General features: G+C 41.0%; 1 protein-coding gene across 3 annotated transcripts in view; it reads left to right on the top strand.

Moving 5' to 3' along the window:
- LOC122667144 (potassium channel KOR1-like) overlaps positions 1–19,124 on the top strand; it is a 71,040-nt gene that overhangs the window by 6,016 nt on the left and 45,900 nt on the right. For all 3 annotated transcript variants that reach the window (XM_043863347.1, XM_043863346.1, XM_043863348.1), the window contains exons 2-5: positions 57–285; positions 380–443; positions 1,062–1,401; positions 10,646–10,941. In XM_043863347.1, coding sequence (XP_043719282.1) covers positions 57–285; positions 380–443; positions 1,062–1,401; positions 10,646–10,941 — 929 coding nt within the window. The remainder of the gene's footprint in view (positions 1–56; positions 286–379; positions 444–1,061; positions 1,402–10,645; positions 10,942–19,124) is intronic.

The raw sequence follows: 19,124 nt of genomic DNA, 5'->3' as shown, positions 1-19,124 counted from the left end.
GAAGTAGTTAGTTGTTACAGTTGGGTTGTGTACTGTGAACTGAGAAGGAAAAAAACACAGGTGGTATGTGGTGTGGAAGCATTTCTTATTGCTATGGGCCATCTACTCGTCTTTCTTCACTCCGTTCGAGTTTGCATTCTTCAGGGGATTACCCGATAAATTATTCTTACTCGACATCATGGGACAAGTAGCATTCTTTATCGATATTGTCATCCATTTCTTCCTTGCTTACAGAGATACCGAGACCTACCGGATGATCTCTAACCGCAATGCCATTGCTCTTCGGTTAGTCATTGTTTCTCTCTTAAATTTATTGACACTTATATGGGAGTAGTTGATTTTATGCTAGCATGGCCTGCTGATTTCTCTCTTGTGACAGATACTTGAAGTCGAATTTTTTCTTTGATTTCCTTGGATGTCTACCTTGGGATACTATTTACAAGGTAATGATCTTCATCTCTCAATTAAATTTGTTGTTATTGGGAGAACATAGCATGAATTGAACGATATTGCAATTAAGTTTTCTTGCTTTGGTAATTTGTATTTTAGTTCCTTAGTCTCTTGGATTAAATACTTTGTAAATTTTATTGTATAGTGTAGGGGTTGCTCTACCTTATTGGGCTTATGAGAAACTGATTGAAATTATAGGAAAATTAAATCATGTAAGTTTGTTTCGCATTGCATCTGAATTAAGTTGATTTGATTGTTGTGCAGAATTCATAGGAAATGAACTAATTTTTGTCATGTTTATATGATTTACCTTTGCCTTCAGATGACATTTAAAAAAAGAGAAGAAATTCCTTGTTTATGTGTGTGCGCACATATGAGTTATGTTAGTAGTGCGACTTCCATATGATCATTTCTAAACTCTAAAAAGTCTACCTGTTACACTTTTAAGGAAAGTGGATAAGTTCAAGCTAACTTTGTGGAGGAATTATATTTTCCTTTTCTGTATAATATCACTCACCCCCTAGCATTTCTTAACAATTAAAGGTTGTAAAACTTCTATGAATTAAATTAGCTTTTCTTGGAGTTGTTCTTAGACAATCTACTGTGACCAGGCCTTTGGAAGAAAAGAAGAAGTGAGGTGCCTTTTATGGATTAGGTTGACTCGAGTGCGCAAAGTGACGGATTTTTTCCACAGAATGGAGAAGAACATTAGGATCAAGTACATGTTTACCCGAATTGTGAAACTTATTGCTGTTGAATTATATTGCACGCATACAGCTGCCTGTATCTTTTACTATCTGGCTACCACTCTACCTCCCTCCCAAGAGGGTTACACATGGATAGGAAGTTTACAAATGGGTGAATACAAATATTCAGATTTCAGAGAAATCGATCTTTCAACACGGTACTGGACATCATTATATTGGGCAATTACGACCATGACAACCGTTGGTAAATTTCTTTCTGATATTTTACTCTGTGAAGATCCTCCTAGTTCACAACTTATTTTTTTTCCTGTGGTCTTTTAACATGCCAAAGTTTACTCAAGGGTAGTAAAGAGAAAGAAAAAACTGCTATAATGTTATTGACATACATGGTTTACAGCTTAAAAGGGATTTCATACAAACTTGTGATAGAATTTGTGTTTTTGGTGGTAAAGCTGTTGTTTTGGTATGTAATATATTTTCTCTTTGACCAATATGCAAAAACCTTCTTTGAATTAGAATCTTTAGTCCCCAAGATGTAAGTATTTTGTACTACTTATTTTTATCTCGCTTAAGTTTGCACAAAATTGCAAACCAACATTCTTTCAATTGTCATTTGTAAAGGCAGGGTCGGCTGCTGTTGTAATCTCATTTGTGGGTTTAGACCATTTTGGTTGTCTACTTTTGGAGTGTTATGCGTTATTCTTTTGTCTCTTAATAAATTGACAACCCTGACTGCAAATTCATATATATATATATATGTATAACTGCATCTCTTTGACAGAAATCATCTAATCTGTTTTCCAACTTCCTTTTCTTTTATTGGTTTGCATGGACTAATTCACAAACTATGCAAAAATCCTACAGGATTAAGGTTGGGAATTTTCCAGCCTGACACATTCATACCCGTTTTTACAAATGAACCTACTGACTTGCCTGGGTGCAGCATTTGTATCATTTCAAGCAGGGCTTTTCTCAGATCATCCTGAATTTGATTTCAAGACTGACCTTATTTTAGTTTAAGACATGTGAAATGTGGCAAGTTAATCATCTCCTAGTTTGATCATGTGATATTCTCACCATACTATATTTGTTTGCCTATGTGCTTGTTGCTGCGGAAATCCGCACAAGGTGGACCTGCACAAAGAGAGTCAAGAAAACAAGGCTGAAGAAATGATCGGAAAGGGCTTGGGGGGGGGGGGGACTGTCCGATGCCTAAGTGATGCAGGCTTATCACCAAACTGGGCTTCTTTCCTTAGAAATAAGTCTAGGGTTGGGTTATGTCGTCTGAGGTGGTTTGGCCATGTGCAGCGGAGGCCTAGGGACGCCCCAGTTAGGAGGAGTGATCTGATGTCGATTGAAGGAGCTAAAAGAGCTAGGGGCAGGCCTAAAATGACCATAGTGAGGTCATGCATAGCCTTGGTCTTGTGCCAAGTATGACCTCAGAGCCTATTGGAGGGCAAGGATCCAAGTCGTTGACACCATGTAGCTAAGGTTTTCCTGATTTCCTGGGCTATCCTCTTTCCTCTAACTTTCATTTTTCATTTTACATCTCTCACTTTTCTTCTCTCATTTCTTCATTTCTATTCTTCATTCCTCTCACTTTCATTTCCTTGTGTGGATCTCAGTTTTCCCTACTTTGTTTTGAAAGGATCCTTGTAGCCGACCCCATTTAGTTGGGATAAGGCTGAGTTGTTGTTGTTCATAAATTGAATCGGTTCAACCAATGGTTCAATTTAATTGATTTTATTAGTTTTCTTTTAAGTGTTTAGTGGGGTTGGATTGAGACTTTATTTTGAGTCTATTTCAGTTTCCTAGTCAGTTTAAATTACCTAATAGGTTAAATATTGGGTAAGACCTTTCCTTTGTAGTGTAGGAGTCTATTTTTGAGTTTTTAATATAAGGCTGTAAGGGGAGCAAGTATTGAACACAAATTTTGATATTAGTGAAAAACTTTTGCTGCTCTTCTTCTCCATTGAAGATTTTTGTTTTGTATTTGATCAAGGCTGGTAGGATCGGTGTTTGACCCGATTGACACCTTGCGGTAGGAAGCCTGGGTGGTTCGTTGGTGGGATTAGTGTGTGATCCAATCGACACCTTGCGGTGTGAAGCCTGGGTGGTTTTTTTTGAAGCTCTCCTTCAAGTTCTTTGAAGATCTCCTTCAAGTTCTAGTTAAAGACTCAATTTTTATTTAACTTTCATCCTCAAACAAGCTGCTGCCAAGAGTAATCTGCAACTACAGTAAGTTTGAGACATCCCCATCCCCATCCTTTTTCCTTTAATCCTCTACAACCCCAACCCTAGTTTTCCCCTTTGTTTTTTTTGGGCTGTCCCATACCCTAAATTCCCCACAGACCTAACTAGCAATCAGAATTTCATTAAACTTCAACCACAACACTCCCTGCCCATAAGGAGAACTTGATCTACCTTGCTGCCCATTCCAACCACTAAAACCCTAATTCCTCTCCACCTCAAATCAAAACCCAAAACCCTAATTTCTGCCCAGCCCAAACCAACCATCAGAACAGTCTACAAATCTTACTGATTATCCCTCATACCCTCCTAAAAAAACCATTCAAGTTTGGTTAACTTCTGTCTAGCCAAACCCTAGAAATCCATCTTTTCCTCTTTTCCAAAACCCTAAACCCTAACCCTAAATTGCTGTTAATTCAAATCAGCATACTTTCCTCCATTAAAACATCTCAAGATCTTCACTGTTAGACTCTCCTACCTTGACTTGACATAACCCTAACACCAAATCCTAACCCTAATTTCATCAAAACCCTATTTTTTACCTAGCCGATTCACCTGTTCATAACAGATCTTGGTTTACTGGCTCCTAGTTGGTCCTCTACCAATCTAGAACTACATTACTAAGTCAGAATTCCTGGCAAACAGCAGTTAGAGGGGGCAAAAAGAGCAATAGGCTTAAGATTGGATGATTTCACATGCGTACTGTGAAAACTGTTCTATTTATAGGATGAGGGAGGAATGTCTTGAGTTCACATAATCCTTGAGTTCACTTAGTCCTGAGTTCACGCATACCACGTATAACTGAGTTTACGCGGGAATTGCTTAACAAAATAGTTTGTCTTTATTCGTAACTGGCATCGTGTAGAGTCCCGGGTTTGTTAGTTATTGTGGAAGTCTTGATCATGAGCTAGGCATAGAGTATCAGATCTCAATGGTTTTCCTTATGGCTTTAGGCCAATCGCATGAAGGGCTTGCTTCTGTGGCTCAAGGTTGATTTCTGCCATGTGGCAACTACTCATTGGTGTGCTGGTTTTATGTATGTCAGTGCTTATAATCTTTCCTTCCCAATCCTTGGGTTAGTTTATTTCATGTAGAGGCAGGAAACCGTTGGATTTCCATTTCCATTAATGTTGATGAGACTTGTTGCTTTGGGGGATTTTGCATCAATAATTTATAAGAAAACAAACTGTTAAATTATTTATCCACCCGTGTCCCCATTTGGATAGTCTGCCGTGTTAGAGCTCCTATCTGATATACATATTGTTTCCTCCCTTTCCTACATGGTCGGCCTTTTAGAGGAAGTAGTTTCTACATGGTATCAGAGCAGGCAGGGGTCACGGTATCGAGTCCCCCTGGGAGCGGGCAGGTGTTAAATTATTTATCCACCCGTGTCCCCATTTGGATAGTCCGCCATGTTAGAGCTCCTGTATGATATACATATTGTTTCCTCCCTTTCCTACAAGGTCGGCCTTTTAGAGGAAGCTGTTTCTACACAAACATTTGGCTTAGGATTGAAAGACTTAAGACCACACTTATACTAATAGGTGGAAAGAGCTTAATGTGGTATCCAGTATGAGCAACTTGATGGATTAGTTGTGGGAGGACAAATACAATCCAATGAGTTCTTTCTTCTTTTTTTATTTTTTGATTTTTGCATAGAAGAGCTCTTACAAAGAATGTCGTGGAGAGAACTAGTGGCCCTGTTACCCTGATTCTTGAACTTGATAATTCGAAGATTAATGGTTTGAAGGGAATGTGGGAAACAATTACTCTGTCCGTCTCTATAACCAACTGCAAAGTTATTGTTTAGCCATTAGCCAACCCATGTTTGGCTTGTAATGCTTATTTTTTAGAATAAAAAACAAGGACATAACTTTCCTATGAACCAACTAAAAGGACAACCACTACTTGAATAGTCGGGCTAAAGACAGTTATAATTAATAGGTTCCCAACCTAGGACAGCCCAAAAAAGTGCTAGCCATTGAGGTCTTGTTTCTAGAGTTTGGTACTTTACCTTTAGGATTCCACAATGGTTAATACTTCTGAGCTGTGCTACCTTTTCATGCTTGAAAAGTCTGTTTCATTTTTATATGGTTGGGAAAGTGGATTAGCAGAATTTGGTCAATTCAGGTACAGCACCATTCTTTATGTCATGGCTTGTGCAGATCTAAATGTTATGTTGGTTGCTTGATCTTGGATTGTTCCCACTACCTTTTCATCAGTTTTTTCATTCTTAAGATAGATAAACAATTTAAAATACCAAGTTCAAAATGCTCCAGCTGGAATTAGTGCAACTCCATTCTACGGCTGCTTTAACTAACATGTTGTGGCAGTTTGAGAGACGTATTGCAACATATCAATTTTGTTTCATAGTGATAGGGTGGTACAAAATTTTGACCTCTCTATAAAACCAAATCTTGGTTTTTGGTGAAGGAGTATGTTATACCATATGAATGGTGAAATTTTTTCCAGCTATAATTTTCAATTTCAAAGGACTTGATACAAAAAAATTTTGGTCTGTTTTTTTCCCCCATGTTTTTGTAATTCTGGAGTGATCAATAATGCATTGTTAGAGAAAAATGAAATCTTTGCTCCATTCTATATATTCCTGTTAACAAAACAAGTTTGTGGAATAATGCTTGAATGATCAATGAGATCAGTCAAGCTCTCTATTTATAATAATAAAAAAAATTACAAGGGGAAACACTATTCACGACACTGTTCACGACACTGTTCACTTGAATAGTATCACAGCCCTAATTACATTTCTACCCTTGCTCATAAATACATAAATAAAGAATAAATAAAACACCCAAAAGACCAGAATACCCCCATGGTGGGGGTATTCTGGTGTACATAATTTAACACTCCCCCTCAAGTTGGTGCAAATATATCAATCATGCCCAACTTGACTAGAATGGGATGGAACAATTTCCCAGATAATCCCTTAGTGAAGATATTAGCAACCTGATCAGTAGACTTCACAAAGGGAGCACAAATCAACCCTTCTCCAAGCTTTTCCTTGATGAAATGTCTGTCCACTTTAACATGTTTAGTGCGATCATGCTGTACCGGGTTGTGTGCAATGCTGATTGCAGCTTCGTTATCATAGTACAACATCATGGGAAGATGAACAGGAACGCCAAGATCTTGTAGCAAGCCTTTCAACCAAAGTAACTCACAAATGCCCTGTGCCATAGCCCGAAACTCGGCTTCAGCACTAGAACGAGCCACCACATTCTGCTTCTTGCTACGCCAAGTGACCAAATTGCCTCCTACAAAAGAACAGTACCTAGAGATAGACTTCCGATCTGCAGAACCAGCCCAGTCAGCATCGGTATACGCCTCTACCCGTAGGTTACCATTAGGAGACAGAAGAATGCCTTTTCCAGGAGTTGACTTCAAGTAGTGGAGAATCTGAAGAATAGCCTCCATGTGAGAAGAATAGGGATCATACATGAACTGACTCACAGTACTCACAGCAACAGCAATATCTGGACGAGTGTGAGAGATAAATCAACTTTCCCACTAGGCGTTGGTACCGGCCTTTATCAACAGGTTCACCCTCCTTTTCTTTGCGACGAACAGTAGCCTCCATAGGAGTATCTGAAGGGTGACATCCTAACAGACCAGTTTCAGCCAACTAGTTTAGGACATATTTCCTTTGGGAGAGAAAGATGCCTTTAGAAGATCTGGCAACCTCAATCCCAAGAAAGTACCGTAGTGGCCCTAGATCTTTAATCTTGAATTCCTGCCCAAGAAACCTCTTCAACCGGCTGATCTCATCCCCATCATTGCCTGTAACCACAATGTCATCCACATACATTATAAGAACAGTGAGCTTCTCACCAGCCCTCTTTATAAAGTGAGTATGATCAGTATTACTTTGCTTGTAGCCAACAGATGGCATTGCCTTGTGGAACCGACCAAACCATGCTCGAGGTGACTGCTTTAGCCCATACAGTGCTCGCTTCAATTTGCACACCTTGCCTTTATTATTGTCAGAAGAAAAACCTGGTGGAATATCCATGTATACCTCCTCACAAAGTCATTTAGGAAGGCATTCTTCACATCCAACTGTTGGAGATCCCATCCAAGATTAACTGCACACGATAGTAAAACCCGAACTGTATTCAATTTTGCAACAGGGGCAAAAGTCTCCTGATAGTCAATCCCATATGTTTGGGTGAAGCCCTTTGTAACCAAACGTGTCTTATACCGATCCACAGACCCATCAATCTTTTGTTTGACCACAAACACCCACTTACATCCTACTGGTTTTTTTCCTAGAGGGTGGGTTACAAGATCCCAAGTGTTGTTTTTTTCTAAAGCTCTCATTTCTTCCAACATAGCTGCCTTCCACTTTCCATTTGTATATGCTTCTTGCCAGTTTTTAGGAATAGAAACAGAAGAAAGAGAGGACACAAATGCACGAAAAGATGGAGAAAGAGATCTATAAGAAACAAAGCGAGAAATGGGATGCAGGGTGCAAGTCCTAGTACCTTTTTGATGAGCAATAGGTAGATCGGAAGGAGAGGTCTCACCACAAGGAGGAGGAGGATCTGACTCCTGGGTCGGCAATTGGATAGGTATTGGTGCCACAGTGGATTGATGCTGCCCTCAGTTGGAGTGTCTCTTGTAGGTGATGATATTAGATTTGTCAATTCTCTTCTGAAATTCACTATTGGTTCTCTGGACTGGAGTCAACTCCCCCTGACAATGATCATTACCACCATTATTTCCTACACACTCCCCCTGTAAAGGAGTCCCTACAGATGAAGGGACAACAGCCAAAGGAGGTTGGGCAGCAGCCAAAGGAGGAATTTCAAGGGAGGAAACACAAGCACATCTTCATTGGAACCAGAATTCTCCCCCTGAAGATGTGTAGACTGATAATAGGCAAGACTTTCATGAAAGACCACATCCAGACTGACCAAATTACGACGAGAAGGAGGGTGGTAACACTTATAACCTTTCTGGGTTGGAGGGTAACCCAAAAAAATACACCTTAACCCACGAGGATCAAATTTGCCATGAGGTTTAGTGTCTCCCTCAGGCGTAGAGTAGCATTATATTTAGAGACTGTTAAGTCCCCTTTAGTAGTATGAAGAACCTTCTTCCTGAGTTCATAGACCTGTGCATCATTACTAAGCTGTCCGTACGTTTCCTTACAGGCTGACCAAACCTGAGAAGCTGTATCAAAAAGGAGGAACCCATGTGCAATGTCCGAAGTCATAGAACCAATCAAATAAGACATGAGAACACCATTGTTGGCAAGCCAGCGAGTCAGGGCAGCACCTAGGGCAGCAGGCATGGGAGCAGTACCATCAATGTGGCCAGTGAGACCACAGCCAGCAATAGCAAAAGAGGCTGACCGAGACCACAATAGGTAGTTGCTGCCATCAAGTTTGATGGGATTGAGCTGAAAAGTATGATAATCTGATTTTTCATGTCCAGGTTGATTAGAAGTTGCAGTGGAATCAGTAGAGTCACCCATAGTTGCAACAAGGCTGTGGAGAATGAAAAACCAGCAATTACACCAAACCAAGAGCTGAAATCAAGGTTGAGTGGGCCAATATGAAGGGCAAAACAGCTCCCAAAAAATCAGCAGCAGCAGAGATCCCTTCCACAGAGATTGACAATGTCAGGGTTTTGGAAGAGAACCCGAAATTGGAGATCGATGTGGTGATGGGGATCCAAAAAAAAAAAATTGATGAAGAAGCTTGATCGAATCTGTCCAGGAACCTGTAGAGGATGTCCTTGATGAAGAGAAGCAGCTCCAATAAAAAAACAGCAGCAAACAGCCCAATTCCCAAAAATCGATAATGATCAGGGTTTTAGAAAACCCTAAAAAAGAGGAATCGATTGGGAGGAAGGGTCTTCAACAACCAAAAGAGGCTTGAGGGCAGCTGGTCCAGATCTCAAATGATTGTCCAATATGCAGAAAACCAGCCTTGATCATTGGTAGTGGCTAGGGCTTCAAAATTCTGGAAACTCCAATTGCAGACAGGAACCAGCAGCAATCGAACCAAATAAATTATCTAATAAGGGGAAAAACAGAGGTGGGAATAGGGCAGCAACTAGATCATATGATCACCTCTGTAGTGCTGCCCTTAGGAAGGGAGGAGAAGCAAAGGGGGAAAAAAAAAAGGAGAGAAAAGAAATCTAGAGAAGGGGAGGAAAGAAAAAACGATAGGAAGGGGGTGGGTTTTGAAAACTTATATCAGAGAAATTTTGGCTCTGATGCCATGTTAACAAAACGAGTTTGTGGAATAATGCTTGAATGATCAATGAGATCAGTCAAGCTCTCTATTTATAATAATAAAAGAGATTACAAGGGGAAACACTCAAACACTATTCATGACACTGTTCACTATACTGTTCACGTGAACAGTGTCACAGCCCTAATTACATTTCTACCCTTGCTCATAAATACATAAATAAAGAATAAATAAAACACCCAAAAGACCAGAATACCCCCATGGTATTCTGGTATTCTGGTGTACATAATTTAACAATTCCTAACATCAAATCAACAGAAATTAAATTATTAGTTGTCACGTCAATCATATTATCTTAGAGTTAGCAAATTGTGGCAATATAGATTGTTTTCGGGGATAATGCTTAGTCTTCTGATGTATATTTCTTTACAAAAATCATCATTGAGATTCTTGTGCAAATATTAAATTCTCTATTAAAGTTGGCAGTATAAAACAAAGACGGTCAAGAAAGCAGAATTTAATTTAAAATAATGAATCAAGAAAACGAAAAAGTGGGGGTCTCTCCATTTTAGATTATTTTTATAGTCGCCTACTTGTGGAAATATGAAAGTGCAAAAAAGTTTCAATTGGGAATCACTGAGATGATCTGCTAACTATTGTTATCATAGTTGTCACGACGTCTAGGCGACCCAAGGCATTGGAGGGGGCCTAGGCGCAAGGCGTCCAAGACGACGCCTTGACAATTGTGGCTGATATTGTTTGTTTTATTGTGGAATCAAGACGAGGATCTCTTGCCTATGTGTATATGTAGTACTTAGATAATATATGATCTGTTTATCACATTTGCTAGTAATTTCTTAATCATCTTCTCATTATAGAAGTGTATGAAAACCGAAAAAGTTTCTATTGGGAATATTTATATGCATGAGAAAAAGTATACTGTATACAGGAGCAAACACATTCACGGTACCTCTATTTTACAATTGGGCTACTGATTCTGTTCTTTTTATGTTACAGGTTATGGAGATGTACATGCTGTCAATGTCAGGGAAATGATATTCATCATGATTTATGTCTCATTTGACATGATTCTCAGTGCTTATCTGGTTGGTAACATGACTGCATTAATCGTGAAAGGATCAAAGACAGAAAAGTATAGAGATAAGATGACAGATCTGATCAAATATTTGAATAGAAACAAACTTGGCAAGGATATCCGTAATCAGATCAAAGGCCACTTGAGGTTACAGTTTGAGAGCAGTTACACTGAGGCTGCTGTTCTTCAGGACATCCCAGTATCTATTCGTGCCAAGGTATAAGATACAGTTGTACAAGTTCCATTGTTGACTGAAATGCTTAGTAGTTCATCCATTACTATTATACCTAAAATATACTTACTTCCTTTCTTCCTTGCTTAAGAGTATCCTCTCATATGTTTCTACAAATTGGTTACTGTGCATATAGTGAGGTATCCTAATTTGTTTTATTTACAGAAATTATGATCTATTTTCATAGTGTTTCCCCTGTTGATCTCAAAATTGAAGAGCGTTCTAAACATGGTTTTGTTCTATGCAATTTGGATATATACCAGTTCTACATGCAGATAAGGTTTGCGAGTCTTAGAAAATCACTTGTCATGATTTTCTGACATGTCAAACAGTGTGTACCATCAAAAAAATGGAAAGACCTTTATAATATGGGCTAGTAAAAGGTTGGTTTAAAAAAATCAAAACTTTACTATTATAGGATTCTAAGTTGTTTTAAATTTTGGTTTTAAGTTAGAACATAACTGAAACCACCATACTGCCAATTTCTCATCAAAGAGTTTCAAATACATGAATAAAGTCAAATGCATAAACATTTAATAATTTTATTAATATTCTATATGTGATTGAGCAGTTTAGTTGTGATGTGGAGGTAGACTTTCCTTATTTCAGGCATGTAGCTAGCTTTGCTCTTGGGAATTTTAAAGAGGGTTTTCTTGTGAAATGTCATGCTCCCAAACTGCTTATTAACTCTCGAGAAACACATCTGTTAACAAAACAGGAATTTCGTGAATGGCTTGAATGATCAATGAGATCAGTCAAGCTCTCTATTTATAATAATAATAGTAAAAGAGATTACAAAGGGAAACACTGTTCACGATACTGTTCACGACACATCTCAACACTCCCCAAATTACAATCCTACCCTTGTTCAAAAGTACATAAATAAAGCATAAATAAAAAACCAAAAATACCCTTATAATATCGGGTAACACATCTCAACACTCCCCCTCAAGTTGGGGCATAGATATCACACATGCCCAACTTGACTGGACTAGGATAAAACAACTTCCCACTCAACCCTTTGGTGAAGACATCAGCCAGTTGATCTCCAGACTTCACAAAAGGAATACAAATCTGCCCACTCTCTAAATTCTCCTTGATGAAGTGTCTGTCAATCTCCACATGTTTGGTACGGTCATGCTGCACTGGATTGTGGGCAATGCTAATTGCTGCTTTGTTGTCACAGTACAACATCATTGTAAGATGAACAGAACCACGGATATCAAGGAGTAAACTTTGAAGCCACAGTAACTCACATATGCCCTGGGCCATAGCACGGAATTCAGCTTCAGCACTAGATCTTGCCACAACATTTTGCTTTTTACTTCCCCATGTGACTAGATTTCCTCCAACAAAAGTACAATAGCTGGAGGTAGATTTCCTGTCAGGGTTACCACCCCAGTCAGCATCTGTGTAAGCCTTAATGCGAAGATGGTCATGAGGAGACAAAAGGATCCCCTTTCCTGGAGCTGACTTCAAGTAATGGAGAATACGAAGAACAGCAGCCATGTGAGTGGAAAAAGGACCATGCATGAACTGGCTCACAAGACTCACAAAGAATGGCAATATCCGGTGCAGTGTGGGAGAGATAAATCAGCTTGCCCACCAATCGTTGATATCTGCCTTTATCAATAGGTTCACCATCCTTCTCTTGCAGACGGGTAGTAGCTTCCAAGGGAGTGTCACAAGGATGACAACCAAGCAAACCAGTCTCTGATAGTAAATCTAGAACATACTTTCTCTGGGAGAGAAAGATGCCTTTTGGAGAACGGACAACTTCAATCCCATGAAAATATCTTAGCTGTCCTAGATCTTTTATGTCAAATTCCCGTCCCAAGAAAGCCTTCAGGTGAGAAACTTCATCTGTATCATTACCAGCCATAACTATGTCATCAACATAAACTATGAGAAGAGCGACCTTTTCTCCCTTTCGCTTGATGAACAGAGTGTGATCAGTATGACTCTGTTTGTATCCACAGGAGACCTTGGCTTTATGAAACCTACCAAACCATGCCCGTGGAGATTGCTTCAACCCATACAGTGCCCTTTTGAGCCTACAAACTTTCCCATGGGTCTTGTCAGAGGAAAAACCCGGAGGAACATCCATATAAACCTCCTCTTCCAACTCCCTATGAAGAAATGCATTTTTTACATCCAACTGCTGTAGGTCTCAGCTAAAGTTGACAGCACAAGATAGTAAGACCCGGACAGTGTTCAACTTCGCAACAAGGGCAATTGTCTCCTGGTAGTTGATCCCATAAGTCTGAGTGAAGCCTCTGGCCACAAGCCTGGCTTTATATCTATCCATTGTTCTATCTGGCTTCTGCTTGACAACAAATACCCATTTACACCCGACTGGTTTCTTACCCAAAGGAAGAACAACTAGCTCCTATGTCTCATTTTTAAGTAAGGCCGTCATTTCTTCCATCATGGCTGCTTCCACTTTGGATCTGCAATCGCCTCCTGCCATTTCTGAGGAATAGAAACAGAGGAAAGAGAAGAAACAAATGCACGATAGGAAGGAGATAAAGCATCATAGGAAACAACATTGGAGATGGGGTGTTGGGTGCATGACCTAACGCCTTTACGAACAGCGATAGGTAAGTCAAGGGAAGGATCCTTACCAGATGATGTAGTAGGGTCTGGATCTGGATCAAGTGCAGACGATTGTGGAGGTGGTATGGTGGTGGTGGTAGTCTCAACTTGTCTTGTGCGCTCCCGGGTATATACCTTATGAACAGGGATTTGACTGACTGGTCTACGCTCCCCCTGAATAGGAGCCACTATAGGAGTTGAAGTTACATAGGGCTCCCCCTGAATAGAAGCCGGAAGAATAGCAGACACATCTTCAAAACCCTGATCCTGCTCCCCCTGAAGAGGTGTCTGGGAATAATATGACAAGGACTCATGGAAGACAATATCCATGGAGATAAAAGTATGATGAGAAGGTGGATGGTAACACTTGTATCCTTTCTGGGTCGCAGAATAGCCCAGAAAAATACACCGAATGCTCCGTGGATCAAATTTCCCATAAGGATGATGATTGCGGACATAGAAAACACAACCAAAAACTTTGGGGGGAACCACAAAGGAGGAGGAACCCTGGAGGAGATCAACGGGGGAACGACCATTAAGGACAGGGGTAGGCACACGGTTGATGAGATAAGCAGCGGTAAGAATGGCATCACCCCAGTAGTGAGAAGGAACCTGCCGTGCAAACATAATGGCCCGGGCTACCTTAAGGAGATGTCTATTTTTCCTTTCAGCAACCCCATTCTGGGCAGGTGTGTCAACACAACTGGTCTGATGGACAATACCATGTGCAGCCAAATAAAGTTGGAACTGACCCTCCATGTACTCTCTGCCATTATCACTGCGTAAAATGCGCAAGGTAGCATTGAATTGGGTCTGAACCATACGATGAAATAACTGAAAACAGCGGAAGACCTCACTTTTATGGCTCATCATGTACACCCAAGTGGCACGAGTATAACAATCAATAAACGAGACAAACCATCGATGACCAGAAAGGGAAGTACAACGGGTAGGGCCCCACACATCAGAATGAACCAAAGCAAAAGGAAACTCACTTCTTTTATTTAATGAAGAATAATTGGAACGAGTCTGTTTGGCCAAAACACAAGCCTCACATAAAAACTCATTCCTATTACAATGCTTAATCAAGCTCGGAAACAAAAGAGACAAAGTACTAAGGGATGGATGACCAAGTCGGCAGTGCCAGAGATGAAGGTCAGGGGACGAGGTGGACTCTAAATGATGAGCTGTTGAGGAAGCCGAATGCAAGTCGGCAGTGCCAGAGATGAAGGTCAGGGGACGAGGTGTACTCTAAATGATGAGCTGTAGAGGAAGCCGAATGCAAAGTAGAAGGCTGACTCGGGTCAAGTAAGTAGAGACGACCCTGCATCTTACCACCCCCAATCGTGCACCCCGTCTCCAGATCCTGTATGACACAATGTGAAGGGAAAAAAGTCAGTTTGCAGTTTAGATCTCTAGTTAGACTACTAATAGAGAGAAGGTTGGTAGAAAAGACCGGAACATGCAAAACAGATTTTAATGAAAGGGTAGGTAAGCAGCGTATGGAACCCTTCCCATTAATAGGAGAAAGGGAACCATTAGCTACTCGAACACTGTCTTTGCCAGAAGATGGAGAATAAAGATGAAATACATGGGAGGAGCCAGTCATGTGGTCAGTGGCACCGGAATCTATAATCCAAGGACTGGATACAACCGATGCACACGGACTCATCGATCGGAGTACCGAGGCAAAATTAGAACCAGGAGGGGCAGCAGTGTAGATGCCGTAGTGAAGGCAGCGGAAAAGGCCTGTAGCATGCGACGGAAAGCTAGGGGCTCATCCTAAGTAAGCCCAATGTCAGATGAAGGGGCAGCAGCAACAGTAGTAGGAGAATCAGCCATATGAGCCTTGAGCTTAAACTTCCCACGGGCTTTCTTTTCCTCAAAATCAGGAGGCTTCCCATGGAGCTTCCAGCATTGAGCCTTAGTATGATAGAGCCTGTTGCAGTGTTCACACTTGACATGACCTTTAGGGACAGCAATACCACCATCAGTAGTGGTAAGAGAAGGAGTACTGGAAGCAACTTGAAAGGCAGAGCGATCAACAGTAGAGGAATGCAGCATAGCAGCCCGACGAGATTCCTCATTATGAACCGAGGCCAAGGCTTGCTCTAGGGATGGAAAAGGGGACGGCCCAAGTACTTGCACCCGAATAGGATCAAACTCCATATTTAGTCCAGCCAAAAAATCATAGACACGTATTTTGTCAACGTGTTTGCGATAGGCAGCCAGATCAGTAGCAGTAGAGGGCTGATAGTCGGAGTAATGATCCAATTGCTGCCACATGTTCTTGAGGGCAGCATAGTTTTTAGAGACAGAGAGCTCCTGTTGGGTAGTGGCATTAGCCTTCTTTCGAATCTCATAGACCTGTGCATCATTCCCCGTGCGACCATAAGTCTCTTTGGCACCATTCCAGATAGTATGGGCAGTGTCCAATAGAAGAAAATTGTCTGAGACATCCCCTTGCATAGAATGGATCAAGTAGGACATCACCGTCTCATCATTCGATAACCACTTGTTGAGCTGAGAACCCTCTTCCATTGGTTTAGTTGTTGTCCCAAGAAGATGGCCAGTAAGGCCACGGCCAGCTACTGTCAAATAGGTAGACCGAGACCACTTCAGGTAGTTAGAGCCATCAAGTTTGATTGGGGCAGCAAGGGGAAGAAAATCAGTCCGGGGCTGGCCATCAATGCCAAAAGAGGCCGAAGAAGAATCTGAACCAGTCATTGCAGCAGGTAACCAATCTTCAATGAAGCAGCAAACAGCCAAAAAATATCCAAAAAAATTCTGGAATCGACCCCCAATAGAAAAGGGCTGTATTAGAGAAAAAAATCTCAGACATGTAGGCTGGGAATGATGTCGAATGAAGGCAGCAAGGGTGCCAATCAGATGCAGCAGGAACCAGCAGCCCAACCCCAAGATCGATTAATGTCAAGGTTTTGAAAAAAACCCTTAGAAGAGAGATCGATAAGGGACTGGGGTCTTCAACTAATCTGATGAAATGAATAGGGGCTGAGAACAATATCAAATAAAGATCCCACAATAGAAGATGCAGCCGAAACAGATGTAGAGGCCTGATCTCCAAAAAAAATAGGAATCTTCAAATCGCAGACAGTGCTTCAGCTCCACTCGATCCAAAAAAGAGGCATAAAAAAGAGGTATATTGGGGCAGCAGCTAGATCATTACGATCACCTCAGTAGTGCTGCCCTAATGGGAGAAGAAGAACCAAAAGAAAGGAAGAAAGAAGAAGGGAAGAAGCTCGATGGAGGGAAGGAGAAAAAAAATCGAAGGGAGGGAGGTGGGTTTTGAAAACCTAGATCAGAGTGTATTTGGCTCTGATGCCATGTTAACAAAACAGGAATTTCGTGAATGGCTTGAATGATCAATGAGATCAGTCAAGCTCTCTATTTATAATAATAATAATAAAAGAGATTACAAAGGGAAACACTGTTCACGACACTGTTCACAACATGAACAGTGTCACAGCCCAAATTACAATCCTACCCTTGTTCAAAAGTACATAAATAAAGCATAAATAAAAAACCAAAAATACCCTTATAATATCGGGTAACACATCTCAACAACATCTATGGTCCCTAGGTGTCTGAGGTTGGTAAAAGTTTGATGTTACTCTCGGTGAATTGCTCAAGTACAGCTAGATAATATTTGTAGACTACTAAAAATAATAGTTATTTTTTATTGATTAAGAAATGTGAAGAATTTATCAGAACAATTGAAGGTCTGGACTATGATCTGTGGACATGAACGTGGAGTGTCTGATACAACATCCCAAATCGGGAAACAGGGACACAACTATAGGATTTTAATTAATTTCATCATGCATGTAAATATATCCACAAGAGGTCATACGAAATTCTTTCTCAAAAGTGGAAGGTTCTCTTACAGTAGGATTGCTTGATGCTTAGGTTATGGAAGCATACTTTCGAATCTCTTGCCTCCCTTTATATTGGATAAAATTATGTATTTATGTGACCAATGTAAAACAGTAAGATGATAGATATCAAAGTAAGGGGGATGCATTCATGTATAGGTACATAGATGTATTATAATGCGTCTTTGTAAAGCAAGTAAACGATCAGTGGGAAATCTAGGGTGGCAAAGCATCTTTTTTTTTTTTTTTTTTTTTGAATAAGAAATTCAAAACCAAAAGAAGAGAAGAAATTACAAAAGGCCCTAAAGAGGAAGAGCCCAACCAGCCAGCCTAAGCATTAGCCGGAGCAACCAAGGAGACATTTGAGAGACCCCAGGACTGAACAATGGTCCTGTTCCTATGGGTGTCTTTACAAGTAGAGGGGGGAAGTAAGGATAGTTTTGCTTTAATTTCAAAAGAAATGGAATCCCAAATCTTTTGGAAAGGCCGAGAGATGGAAGTCCATTTTCTCAAATTACGCTCCATCCAAATATGGTTGAGAGTAGCACAGAAAGTCATCTTCCCGATCGTGTCACAAGTAGAGGAGCCAGCGAAAGTCATATCAATCCAAATCCATTCTCTAGCGAAGGGAAGAATACGCCTTCGGACAGGCCAGCATTTAAGGAGCACCCCCTTCCATATTGCAGCTGCAGTAGGACAATCAAAGAAGAGATGGTTAAGGTCTTCATCATTGTTCCAGCAGAGGCAGCAAGCACGAGGAACTGAGATCTGGCGGCTGCGAAGAAAGGCTTGAGTAGGGAGACAATTGTTGAAAACTCTCCAGGCTGTAAAGCAATGCCTAGGAATGTGATGCTTGAACCAAAGGAGCCTGTGCCAAGGGACCAAGGGGCCTTTCAGGCGAATAAAATTCCAAGCAGCCTTGGAAGAGAAGGAGCAAGAGCTGTTGGAGTTCCAATTGACGCAATCACCTCTTGAGGCAACCCTTCTAGTGACCAGATGGAGGTCATTCCAGATAGGAGTGAGGATAGGACCAGAGATGGGGGGAGCCCAGCCATTGTGGTCTAAAATATCAGCAACCAATGAAAGCCTATGTAAGCCTGAGGAGTAGATGGATCTGGGGGTAACCCGATGAAGCAGAATTCCCATCGGGTGCCAGTTGTCAAGCCAGAGGTAGGTAGACTGACCATCACCAATGGCAGAGCGAATGACTTGAAGAGCCAAATGACGGCTGGCAATGATTTTCTTCCAAACCCAAGAAGCATCGGAACCCACAGAGGCAGTCCAAATGGAATCATGGCAAAGGCGGCCCGAGTAGATCCAATCAACCCAAATGCTCTTCTTTTTTGAGGCTATCTTCCAGAGGAGCTTGAAGATACCAGCTGAGTTCACTTCTTTGATACGCCGAATGCCTAGACCTCCTTCCTTCTTGGGAAGGTACACTACAACCCAACTCAAGGGATGAAGAAACCTGGAGGAGTCAGAGCCCTTCCAAAGGAATGAAGCCATAAGAGCTTCCATGGCCTTGATAGTAGATTGAGGGAGACCATAGATACCCGACCAGTAGATATACGAGGCTTCCAGAACTGATCTAATGAGGGTTAGCCTGCCAGCATACGAAAGAAGCTTGCTTTTCCATAGTTGAAGTCTCTTACGGATCATGTCCAACAAGGGGGTGCAGTG

This window comes from Telopea speciosissima, chromosome 7, assembly GCF_018873765.1.
Source record: "Telopea speciosissima isolate NSW1024214 ecotype Mountain lineage chromosome 7, Tspe_v1, whole genome shotgun sequence".
Lineage (NCBI taxonomy): Eukaryota > Viridiplantae > Streptophyta > Magnoliopsida > Proteales > Proteaceae > Telopea > Telopea speciosissima.
The sequence above is the reverse complement of the archived record's forward strand: the minus strand, read 5'-3'. Positions and strand labels throughout refer to the sequence as shown.